We start from the raw sequence: 13,570 nt of genomic DNA on the forward strand, positions 1-13,570 counted from the left end.
GAATCCATAAGAGCTTTAAATTACAGTTGTTAGCTCCTTATATGCAACCAAAACTCTCTAGATTGCGACACATATTTGAATGCTCCAATTGCGAAAGATCCTCAATTCTGAATATTTTAAGACATGTAAATAAGCAGCTCCACTGTGCTGTCCAACCAACTCCATGTCTCTATCTATCAACAGTGATTTCTGTCAGGCCGTAATCTCGGCGCAGACAATCGGAGTCAGCTGTACATTGAGGAGACAGAGCTTGGAGATGAGGGTGGAAAATGGAACTTCAGCGAGCATCGTATTACAGCTCAGTGCCACGGGGCTTTTTGTGGGTTTTACCAACACACTTATAGTGATAGGCCCTGGCAGCGTAACAGCATTGGTTGACAGGATCTTCTTCTGCTGAACAGGAGCTGATCTGGCTCACTCATGGTCCCATGAGCTTACTAGGTTGTTACCAGTGAACTGTAGATCTGATAACATCCCTTCTTTGAATGCAGTACTGCTTTAAAAGCAGTAGATTGAGATTGTTAATCATTTCAGTCTAATCACTGTCAGAAAACTTCCAAAATGTGACAGAACAATAGTTAAAAAAAATCTCTTTTTTCTTTGTTTTATTTATATAATATATATATATATCCAAATTGTATATCCAAATTATATATATATATATATGAGTATATATATATATATATATATATATATATATATATATATATATATATATATATATATATATATATATTGATATTGATTTATTGATTTGATTGAATTGTTTATTTCGAAAACATAAAAAAATATAAGATTTTAAAACAAATTCAAAACATTCAGAAAAAAAAGCAACAACAAAAACGTAATACAAACAGGGGGAAAAAAAAACAGTGTCCGAAAAGGAGCAGGTTGAAGTCAAACTTATTTAACCCTGCCCTGCCCCATATATATATATATATATATATATATATATATATATATATATATATATATATATATATATATATATATATATATATATATATATATATATATATATGTGTATATATATATATATATATATATATGTATATATGTACATATATATACAGTACATACAGTATATATAGCTATACAATCTAGTCAGAAAAGGTTTAAGTCAAGATGATATCAGAGTTGTAACTATCTCTGACTTTTAAAATAAATCTTTGCATCAATAAGGTGGCTGGAGCTGAGTGAAAAGGAGTGCTTGAAAGTTTAAAAGCAGAGGGAATAAAACAAACATACATATAAACATTCAAAATAATTTGATCATTAGTTTGTCAGAGAGAAGATGGAAATTTTGAATGAAAAATTAAATGTTTTCAACAGCTTTCAGTTTTTCTCCTGACAACTAAAAAATAGGCCAAATTCACAGAATAAACTTTATCTTTATTTATATTACTCTTTCTTACAGAGGACTTATTGTTAGTGTCAGCTTCCAAAACATGACAAAAAATGGATATAAAGATCTGAAATCATTTGTTTTATTAAAACCTGTGCACTGAATCAAGCATACAACTTGTGAACAATCATTTTACCTGGAATGTTTAAGTTTCTATTTGGATGTTGGAGAAACTGTGAGTTGTAGTCGACCTGCTGAAATTTAAAAAAGAGTTATCAAAATCCAAGAATGGTACCCATGCAAAAGTTTCATTTAACCCCAGAAAATGAAGTTTAGCTAAATAATGAAGTAAAATCATATATATTTATGACAAAGATTAACACCTTACCATATATGACAGCTGGTGTAGGGCTGAACATGATATTTCTTAAACATTGGCAGAAGTTATGGAAAAGCAACCATATCTTTAACAAAAAAAGGTCTATAATGCTGGGAGTCTTGTATCATCATACTGCTCACATTTCAAAAAAACATTTTTAATAGTTAAGCAGCTCCGGGACACGTTCAGGACTTATGCCGATGCTTTGATCATTTTTCTCAGCAGACACCGATGATGTACATCCACCAGATATTTGTGTTATTTCTGCACCGAGTTGGCTTTTAATTCTGATTTCATCCAAAATCTTCACCCCATCCTCTTAATTTAAGCCTGTAACATTAAACAAATCAAATGAGCCATTTTTCTTCTTCTCACCATCTTCTTCTTCTTCTCATCAATATCAACACATCTATGGTATCCTCCAGAATTAAAACTACTCGTGGGGGACACGATATAAACAAAATCAAGTGGAAGACAATGCACATTCAAAATACAACACACAAATTACTTTGTGGATAAAGAAAAACTACTGGTATATATTTATTTTATTTCTCTTTCCTTTCTTATTGCCATCCTTCTGCCATCCTATTCTGTATTTTTATAATCATTATTATCAGGAATAGTCCGGTGTTGTTGCATGTAAAAGGAGTGACTCAGAGAGAACAAAGATTATCATCTGACTCTGTAGATTCAAGTTTTTAGTCTAAGTGTTGTTTACCTTTGTATGGTTTTCTGAACAGCAGAACTTGTACTATAATGACGGTACATATCCTAGAGACCTTGCTATGTGTCTCATCAGCTTAGTCTCCAGTAGGAATGGGTGATATTTTACCGTTCACGATATACCGTCAAAAAAATTCCCCACGGTAAGAATTTGTCATCTCGCGGTAAAAACGATAAATTCCAGTTGATGACGTTTTTGTGTAAAGCTGATTTATGGTTCTGTGTTAAATCGACGCACAACGTATGTGAAGGAAGGAAGGAAGGAAGGAAGGAAGGAAGGAAGGAAGGAAGGAAGGAAGGAAGGAAGGAAGGAAGGAAGGAAGGAAGGAAGGAAGGAAGGAAGGAAGGAAGGAAGGAAGGAAGGAAGGAAGGAGTTCTGTTTTCACCACACAGCAGCACAGGTTGCCACTGGCAGTAGAATTTATCTGACTTTGGAAGTCACGACTTTTATTTATGGTAACAAAGCCTACTTTTAGTACATTTGTTTTTAAATTTGCTTGATTTTTTTATTTAAATTTGCTTGATTTTTTTATATTGGCTTTTTCATGTTATTTATTTTATTTAATTCTTCTGCCTATTTTATGTTAAAAATATTGAATATCTAATAAATGGCTCAAGTTTTGTCATAATAACCTACTGTTGTGGACTATTCATCTCAGGAAGTATGTTACTCTCATTTTGAGCAGTGTCACTTTATCAAGCCTTTTCTATTATTCCACACTACAAAATAAGTACTAAAAAAAGTGAAGGAAGGAAGGAAGGAAGGAAGGAAGGAAGGAAGGAATGAAGGAAGGAAGGAAGGAAGGAATGAAGGAAGGAAGGAAGGGAGCCAGAATAGAAAGAAAAAGAAAGATATGAGCCTGAAAGAAAGAAAGAAAGAAAGAAAGAAAGATCAATTCAATTTAATTGGTGTAGTTTAGTAGTATTCAGTATTCTTTTAGAGCAGTGTTTTGGGGGCTCCAAAGACTGAATGTGGTGATAGATTTATATTTAAAAAGGTGGAGTTGAATTGGTATTTTTTTTATCGTCATTTTTATCGTTATCGGGATAAATGCCAGAAATTATCGTGATACATTTTTTAGTCCATACCGCCCATCCCTAGTCTCCAGCCAGTTATTTACATGAAAAAAAGTCATGGCCACAGACCGTATATAAAATATTATACTCCAATATTATAAAGGTGATATTTTTGTATGAAAAATGAAGCCAATGACAAACCACCCTCAAGGTTTGTGACGGCCAGAAGGAGACGACTTCTCTGAGCGCAAAAACAAAAGCAATCTATGAAAAAAAGACCCATATTTATTTAACTATGATGACTTCTCTGTCTCTGTTAGAAGTTTTGATTGGTTTGCCCCCGCTTAAATCATTAGTATCTTCATTTCTTTGAATTCATTTAGGGGTAAAATAAACCATAAATCAGGATATTCTTCAAGTCAGTGCTACATTGAGACTACCGGTGTGCATAGCATTCCTGGATTGGAGTCGTGTTTGTCCATCATGTTTGGTTTCTGAAAAAAAATAAAAACAACAATGTGACCAACTAAAGGCTTCAAAACGGGAGTCCACAAACTACTGAATGTCAGGATGGCTATATGTTCATCTTTTATATACCGTCTGTGGCTTTGACACACCATCTGCATGTAACCCGTCCTCTAATAACAACTTAACCTGCTAACCCCGGACGAAACATCTTGGACCCCCAGCAACTTCCGAGCTTTTACTGTAGTAAACAAAGCATAACTAAAAGGTGTGCAAAAACCTGTTATAGTGCAAGTGAGAAGCCTTTTCTTTGTTTCTATGGAGATTGGACCTTTTAAACGTGTATTAGTAATTCTGGAGATCAGGAATTGATGACAGCCCCGTCTTTTCACACACAATGACAGAAGATTCAAACTGTAATAATATCATACAAATGTGTTTTTGCATCGGCTTGGATGTCATAGAAAATGAGTTGCGCAACTCTTATATGGTAATGAACAAAATGAAAATGGTAAAATCCCTCTCTTTCACTCAGAAGAAAACTAATAGTTTGATATCAAGAAAATTGATATTATAATTAGTACAATTCAACACAAGTATAAGTAATCTTAAATCAAATGTTTATGTTCATGTTTGCCTCTCATATGATTATATATGTACATTGGCCACACACCGTATTTGAAAACACACCTTCTAGGAAATATGCAGTCTAATTAAAGTTATAACACAACGTGTCACGGTGAAACCATGAATATAAATATACGTACACATGTACAAAAGCCAGGCTTTTCAAAAGTGCTGCAGACAGTGTAGAAAACACGCAGAGAGAGAGGATCACACTGCAATCCAGGACTGCAAAGGTATGATGTGTAGTTGCTGGAGGTATTTGGTTCATCTCTTCATCTCCAGACCAGAAGTAATCAAAAGTGGTCTCTAAGTAGATGGGACCATATCCTTTATAACGGGTTCTCTGTTTAAGTAGGTGGCCCAGTACACCAGGTTGAAGCTTCCAAAAAGCACTGGAAACATAATCCGTGACATCCTGTCAATTTTGCTGACACTGTTGAAGGTCTTCTTGCTTTCTGGGGCCTTGCCATCCGTTCTGGCCTTGCCGGGATCTGTCGCTCCACCCTTGTCAATGGTTGGGAGAGAGCCGGGGTCCTTGGCGATATTGGGCGCGTAGTTGGCTACCGCTACTGCGTAGGCGTTATTCTTCTTGACGACAGACGCCCTCTCTTTTTTCTGTTGGGAGACCAAAATTATAACTTACTGTCAAAAAAAGAAAGAAAACCCAATTTACAGCTCTTATAAATACGTCACCTGCAAGTGTAGAGAGGTAGAAACTAATTTGAAGCAGGTTGAGGGTGGAGTGGTCTGCCATTGTTATATCACAGTTACCTGAGAGTTGTGTACTGTATCAGTGCCACTTGAAGGTTTGCAGAATAATTTCCTTTGTATCGCTGATATAAACTGTCTGGCCAATAAAAGTCATCACCTGGATTTGCATCTGTTCTCTCTACCTGCGTATCCTTGTTTAGGGTCACAGAGGTCTGCTGGAGTCTCTTCCTGGCAGTACTCGAGTTGTAATAAAAAATCAGGGGGGATGGTGGATTTTAACATATGGGGACAGATAATTTGTGCTGGTTACAAATAATATAATATATTACAAATAATAGCACTGACCAAAACACCTGCAGAAATACTGCAGGAATGACATAGCAGCAGTTAAATGCATCCTTCTGTAAGCTTTAAATATCCACTGGGCTTACATCAAATACATCAAAACACAACAATAAAAAACAGTTTTCTGAACTTATCAATATGACTCTGTCCTTCACAGGATACGTAAAATGGGTCACTGCAAAAACTCACAATCTTAACAAGATTGTAGTATGTGTTTTGTTACTAATGTAAAGCCTCTTTGAGTGCCTTGAAAAGCGCTATATAAATAAAATGTATTATTATAAAATGTATTATAAGAATATTTGTTTTATTTATAGTTAAAATGTCTCATTTTAGTAAAAAAAAACAATACTCATCAATGGAAAAAACAACTATTTTCACCTGTTTCAAGTACATTTTCACTTAAAATAAGTAGAAAAATCTGCCAGTGGAACTAGATTTTTTTGCTAGTAATGAGAAGATAAATCTTGTCCCACTGGCAGATTTTTCTACTTATTTCAAGTGAAAATGTACTTGAAACAGGTGAAAATTGTCAAATAAGTTATTTTTCTGGTGATGACTCTAAATGTTGAAATAGCAGTAAAACCACATTCATTGATGAAATGACAAAAGGGATGGAAAGGAGGGATGGCAGTTTTACAGGGGGGGTGATTTTGACCGTTTTTATTTCAGGGAGGATGCCATTCCCCCTCATCCCCCCTCAACTCCAGTACTGCTTCCAGGTGTCTGTAGGTAAAAGACAGGGCTATACCCTGGACTGGTTGCCAATCCATTACAGGGTCATGTAATAACAACCCCACACACTCATTCCTAGGCAGTTTACAATCACCAACTAACCAGACGCATGTTTTTTAGAGGAAACTGGAGGACACCCATGAAACCACGGGGAAAACATGCAACCTCCACACAAAAAGACCCCTTTCCCCCAGGATTCAATCAAAGAAAGTTTGCTTCCTTGGCAAAGCAATAATTATTATTCTTACTTTATTGCATTTGTAATAATCAGACTCATTTGGGATGAGGTGAACTGTATTGTTAAGGTGCCTTGAGATGACATGTGTCATGATTCGGTGCTACATGAATAAAGCTGAATTGAACTGAACTGGACTACTTAGACTTCTTGTTTACATTTTTAAAAGCTTATTCTTATTCTTATTCTCCCCCACTTGAAGGCCAGTGCATTTAGGTCGAGCCTCTTATACAGTCTCTGCATGCAACAAGGTATTCGTCCAGAATCGATCGTTCCTCAAACAACCATGCCACAGAAAACATCCTGTGTTCATGTACAAGCTGTTACTGTGATTCGGGAGGGTTAAATATTGGTCTGCATCAAGCTGAAATTCAAGGGAATTTAGTAAAGTGCCAAAAGCATTGTTAAAATTTGAAAGGACTGAATAACGGTGGTGAACCATTGTCTTTGACAAAGAAATGTGGTCAAAAATATTGAATAACCTTGAGTGCAGTTAAGGTATTGGATCTAGACAGTTGCAGTGCAGCCTTAAGAAGACTTCTCGCTGTGCCGAGCTGAAAAAAGGCTTCAGTGTGCGAGGAAACATATAGATCGAACTCTAGAGCACTGGAAAACTGCCATGTGGGCTGACGGGTCCAGATTTACTCCCTCCTAGAGTAGTGGAGGCAACATGGTAAGAATAGCGGGATAAATAATGCTGTACCCAAGTCTCCTCCAGGGCAAGCTCTTCCCAACTAATGTGGATGAGTCCACCTGCAGCTGGATCCAGTTTATCCTGAGTGACAGGAAGCAGAAGGTAAATCTGGGAACACCAGACCACCAAGTGTCAGAGTTGTGGAGCGTCAGCACCGGCTCACCCCCAGGCTGAGCTGTCTCCCCCGTGCTCTTCTCCCTGGACACAGACAGCTGCCCCTGGACCGGAGGAGCGCTGTTTCTGGCAGCCTGGTTCCATTTTAGTTTTAGTCTAGTCTTTGGGTCAAACTATCATTTTAGTTTTTATTAGTTTTAGTCACGTTCATTCTCCTTTTAGTCAAGTTTCAGTCAACTAAACGTCTGGGCATTTTAGTCTTAGTCAGAATTGTCCAGGACCATTTTAGTCTCATTTTAGTCAAAGATTGTATTTAGCCAAACCCATTTTACAATTCAAACAAGGTTATCTTATTATTATATTTATATTATTGTTACCTTATAGACTCAAGAAAACATTCATTCCAGATACAGAAGACTCTAATTTGAGTTTACAACATATTTATTTTTCCGCATTTCTCCCCATCTTTTTCAACGACACATTGGGTTTTCTTTTCCACGTCTATGTAGGAAAGTGTATCCAAAGATGGTTCTTCTTCTTCTTCTCCAGCCCCAGAGAAGATCCATGTGTTTCTCTATGTAACTTTGTCTTTAATTAACGTTTACTAGAGCTCTGCGTTAACGGCATCAGCCTCTAACTCTGCAGCTGCATCTTCTGGATCTGATTCCCCGATGGAGGAGGTGACTTCACCCAGCAGCAGAACTAAACCACAGGAAACTACTGAAAACATGGACATTAAGGATCTTTGTTAGAACATTTCGTCTTGTTTTGGTCAACGAAAATGAAGACGCATTTTAGCAGAGTTTTTATTTTTTTTTTTCCTCTACGTCTACGATATTGCATTATATATTTAATTATCGTTATCGTCACATGACCAGCATTTTCATTGCATCTCGTCTCGTCTCGTTTTCCTCAGGTGATAAAGGTTCGTTGACGACGATATTTAGTCATAATTTTCCTTGACGAAAGCAACTTTAGACGGGAGTCGTCTCTGGCGGGGACGTGGGCCTGGTCCTCAGGACTCACTGTCCTGCATGTTTGAGATGTCCTCGCTTTAACACACCTGCCCTCAGATTAGTGGATCATCAACAGCCGTGTGCTAACCTTGCACACAAGTGGATGAGGCACTCCATCCATTTGATTAATAAATGTTGGAGCAGAAACCTCTGAAATATCAACGCTCATTTTGTTTATAGCTTATCCAAATAAGATTATAGACTATGTTATGCCACCAATGCGTTGATCTTTCATATTGACTTATCTCTGTCAAGGTACTCTATGTAACCCTTGATACTAATTATTTCATTTAATTTCATTTCATTTCATTTTTATTTATTCCGATCATGGAAATATGCAAACAAAAGAAACAAACAAGTAAAATGACAACACAATCAAAAGCATATTCCATAACCAGAAAGGAGCAGGAAGAAGAAAATCTTATTATACCTGCCCCTCCCTCAAAACTAAATTGAACAATAATAACAGATCTAGTCAAAAAAGGGAGTCCAAGGCACTCTTCTTGTGGAAAAATATTAAAAAGCCTTTATTGAAACATGGCTAATAAGTATAAAAACATGGGAGCAGAGACCCACGCGTTTCGGCGCAAGCCTTCTTCAAGGTACTGCTCAAACAGGAATTCCTAATGATATACACCTGCCCTGCACAGGTAGGAAGTTACATGAACCATTTCCCAGGTAAACATTACATGCAAGGGCCACTAGGTGGCCACGCAGGTGTCAAAAGCCAGTGAATGGCCAGGTAGAGAGAAGAAAAATAAAATAAAAAATACATGCAAGAGCCACTAGATGGCCATACAGGTGTCACAAGCCAGTGAATGGCCAGGTAGAGGGAAAAAAACATACAAACAAAAGAAGATACATAAAGAGCCAGTAAGTGGCAGCAGTCTTAGATAAGGACAGCTACCAATACTAGAAAACCACTTATAAACTGAGAAGTCATTACAAATAAGGACTAAAATCAATTTCTTCATTTAATCCTGGGTATGTCATGGCCTGCAAAGTGTATATGTAGAAAGTTTCCCTTTGTAGTAATAATTTTAGCCTGTCACCACCCCTAATATTCTTTTTGATAGTTTCTAGACCTTCAACCATTAACCCATCTGGATTGCTATTGTGTGCTGTGTGAAAATGTTTAGCCATAGGATAATCCAAGTTAACCTTCCTAATGGCATTTTTATGCTCGGAGACTCTGTCTTTTAGACGCCTTTTTGTACGGCCTATATAAAAACAGCCACAGGAGCATGATAAACGGTACACCACAAAGGTGGTACTGCAGTTGATGAATGCTTGAATGTTATATGTTTTGTTAGATTTGAAATCAATAAATTGTTTTGCATTCTTTCATGTTGGAGCAATGGTTGCAATGGCCACATTTGTATGTACCAACTGGTACATACAAATGTGGCCATTGCAATACCACCTTTGTGGTGTACCGTTTATCATGCTCCTGTGGCTGTTTTTATATAGGCCGTACAAAAAGGCGTCTAAAAGACAGAGTCTCCGAGCATAAAAATGCCATTAGGAAGGTTAACTTGGATTATCCTATGGCTAAACATTTTCACACAGCACACAATAGCAATCCGGATGGGTTAATGGTTGAAGGTCTAGAAACTATCAAAAAGAATATTAGGGGTGGTGACAGGCTAAAATTATTACTACAAAGGGAAACTTTCTACATATACACTTTGCAGGCCATGACATACCCAGGATTAAATGAAGAAATTGATTTTAGTCCTTATTTGTAATGACTTCTCAGTTTATAAGTGGTTTTCTAGTATTGGTAGCTGTCCTTATCTAAGACTGCTGCCACTTACTGGCTCTTTATGTATCTTCTTTTGTTTGTATGTTTTTTTTCCCTCTACCTGGCCATTCACTGGCTTGTGACACCTGTATGGCCATCTAGTGGCTCTTTCATGTATTTTTTATTTTATTTTTCTTCTCTCTACCTGGCCATTCACTGGCTTTTGACACCTGCGTGGCCACCTAGTGGCCCTTGCATGTAATGTTTACCTGGGAAATGGTTCATGTGACCTCCTACCTGTGCAGGGCAGGTGTATATCATTAGGAATTCCTGTTTGAGCAGTACCTTGAAGAAGGCTTGCGCCGAAACGCGTGGGTCTCTGCTCCCATGTTTTTATACTTATTAGCCATGTTTCAATAAAGGCTTTTTAATATTTTTCCACAAGAAGAGTGCCTTGGACTCCCTTTTTTGACTAGATATTGTTTTTTTCCCCAACACCAAAGAGCACCTTCAAGATTTTTTCTGAACAATTCCCTGAGCACTTCGGATTTTCTCTTTACTTGATGAATAATAACAGATGGTCTGCACAATTACTTAGTTAATATCACAAGGAAAGAAAAACAAAAAAATCAAAGATAGATTGTCTGTCTCCATACGCATATATTATACATTTTGACTATTTTTTCATCCATCCATACATTGCTATTTTTTCTCTTTAAATTTCTTTTTAAACTGAAATATGTTTATACAGCCCTTTAAATCATAATGTAATGAATTCCATAACTTAATTCCAATAATTGAAACGCTCATCTGCTTTAAAGTTGTTCGGGCAAATAAATGTTTAAAATTTAATTTTCTACGACTATCTTCATTATTTGAACTAAAAGTAAACATGTATTGTAAGTTTTCTGGTAATGCTTTACATTTAGCTGTGTACATGATTGTGAGTGTCTGTAATTTAACCAAATCATCGAGTTTATACGATGAACATGTGGTGGTTTAAATGTATTTTTTCTTTCATCCCCAACAAACACCTTTAAAGTCACAATTAATGTCACAGTGCTAACAAACTCTTTGAAAGTGGAGCCTGTCAGAAGACACGCTTTCTTCTTCATTACCTTCTCACTCACGATGCTCTTTCCATCCCAAGCCCAGCCGCGCTTTGTGAAGTAATTGACGGTGGCAAACTCAATCAGGGCAGAGAAGACGAAAGCATAGCAGACAGCAATGAACCAGTCCATGGCAGTGGCATACGCGACCTTCGGCAGGGAGTTCCTCGCACTGATGCTCAGAGTGGTCATGGTTAGAACGGTGGTCACACCTGGAAAAGGAGACAAGGACCTTTTTATACACAGCTTACTGTATGTTGTCGTTTTAGAATTTCCTGTATGAAGTGTGAGTGTTTAACATAAGAAATAGATCAAATACAGCATACATATGAATAATCATTTCCTTAATATGTTTAGTGTTAGCTGCAATTTTGATGGCTCATTACAGAATACTTGTTAGCCATGTCTGTCTTTAATATTCCTGCGGAGCGTGATTATCACTGCTTCAGCTGTTCAGAGGCTTTGGTTTATTGGGCCACAGATCTATTCTTAGCTTTCATACTATTTTTCCGTGAGCTAACCAATCTGAGGTCACTGACATTACTTTCGCTTGGCTCACAGATGAGTTCAGCAGCAGCGTCTCTACTGAATCCCAAAAGCACAGACCGTTAAGATATTTCACCTCTTTATCCTGTTTTTGGGTTCCTGATGTGTGTGAGGATGAATGTTTCTAAATCTGGTCTTATATCACATCAGTGCTGTTGGGGCTTAGAAGCTATACATAATCTGGTCAGTGACATAGTATAGTGTATATACAGTATATATATATATATATATATATATATATATATATATATATATATATATATATATATATATATATATATATATATATATATATATATATATATATATATATACATATATGTATATACTGTATATATATGCAGTACTCGAGTTGTAAAAAAAATCAGGGGGGATGGTGGATTTTATCATATGGGGACAGATAATTTGTGCTGATTACAAATAATATAATATATTACAAATAATAGCACTGACCAAAACACCTGCAGAAATACTGCAGGAATGACATAGCAGCAGTTAAATGCAGCCTTCTGTAAGCTTTAAATATCCACTGGGCTTACATCAAATACATCAAAACACAACAATAAAGAACAGTTTTCTGAACTTATCAATATGATTCTGTCCTTCACAGGATAAGTAAAATGGATCACTGCAAAAACTCAAAATCTTAACAAGAATATTTGTCTTATTTCTAGTTAAAATGTCTCATTTTAGTAAAAAAAATCTCATTACACTTAAAATAAGACTCATCACTGGGAAAAAACAACAATTTTCACCTGTTTCAAGTAGATTTTCACTTGAAATAAGTAGAAAAATCTTCCAGTGGAACAAGATTTTTTTGCTTGTAATAAGAAGATAAGATTTCTACTTATTTCAAGTGAAAATGTACTTGAAACAGGTGAAAATTGTCAAATAAATAATTTTTCTGGTGTTATTTTTCTGGTGATGACTCTAAATGTTGAAATAGCAGTAAAACCACATTCATTGATGAAATGACATAAGGGATGGAAAGGAGGGATGGCCGTTTTACAGGGGGGATGATTTTGACCGTTATATATGTATATATGCTTACCAAACACAGTCCTGGCTGGCACAGATTCTCTGTTCAGCCAGAAGGACACCTGGGAGAGGATGACTGTCATGATGCACGGGAGGTACGTCTGGATGACAAAGTAGCCAATCTTCCTCTTCAGATGGAAATGAGCTGTCATCACTGTGTATTCACCTGCAAATACATATAAATATGCATCCTAAGTACCATCTGACAGATATTTTAATTACACGCTGCCTATAATGTCAACACACATTTCTATAACCTCTGATGTCTTGGTCTTATTTGCTAATTTATTTGCAGTTTTTGTGCAGGAATTCAACAAAGTATCCAGGCTTTTAAGCCGTCATCTATTTGGCCTTTGCCTCAGTTACAGAGCCTCTTCATCCTTTAACATTAAATACTGAGATGGAAATGACTTTTTCAATCCTTGTTTCCTCTTTATACATGTTTTAAAATCTAATAAATAAGGGTTCCTCTACCATGCCTGTTAGTGTAGTTTTCTTGGGTTACTCTTCATAAACTCAGTGAGCTGTTGCATGTGTCACATAAATTGTATTCTTGCAAGGTTAGCTTGATCTACATAAATCTGTCCAACTTTGCCAGATGCGCAAGATGCAGTTCATTATGAATCAGTGCAAGAGCACTTATGTAATCTTTTATCTCAAGATTTTGGCTCTAAAAAGCCAATGCGGTCTTAGATAAAGATTAACCTGCTGCAGTTTCCAAAGTTGC

At 36.5% G+C, this 13,570-nt stretch overlaps 1 protein-coding gene across 1 annotated transcript in view; it reads right to left on the reverse strand.

Moving 5' to 3' along the window:
- Window positions 1-1,501: 1,501 nt before the first annotated feature.
- The window catches only part of LOC133447256 (gamma-aminobutyric acid receptor subunit alpha-2), a 71,313-nt gene continuing 59,244 nt past the window's right edge, over window positions 1,502-13,570 (reverse strand). Inside the window, exons 8-10 of the mRNA XM_061725859.1 lie at window positions 12,857-13,009; window positions 11,269-11,471; window positions 1,502-5,171 (exon numbers count right to left, since the gene is read on the reverse strand). Coding sequence (XP_061581843.1) covers window positions 4,863-5,171; window positions 11,269-11,471; window positions 12,857-13,009 — 665 coding nt within the window. The 3' untranslated portion in view covers window positions 1,502-4,862. The remainder of the gene's footprint in view (window positions 5,172-11,268; window positions 11,472-12,856; window positions 13,010-13,570) is intronic.

Source organism: Cololabis saira, chromosome 7 (assembly GCF_033807715.1).
Source record: "Cololabis saira isolate AMF1-May2022 chromosome 7, fColSai1.1, whole genome shotgun sequence".
Lineage (NCBI taxonomy): Eukaryota > Metazoa > Chordata > Actinopteri > Beloniformes > Belonidae > Cololabis > Cololabis saira.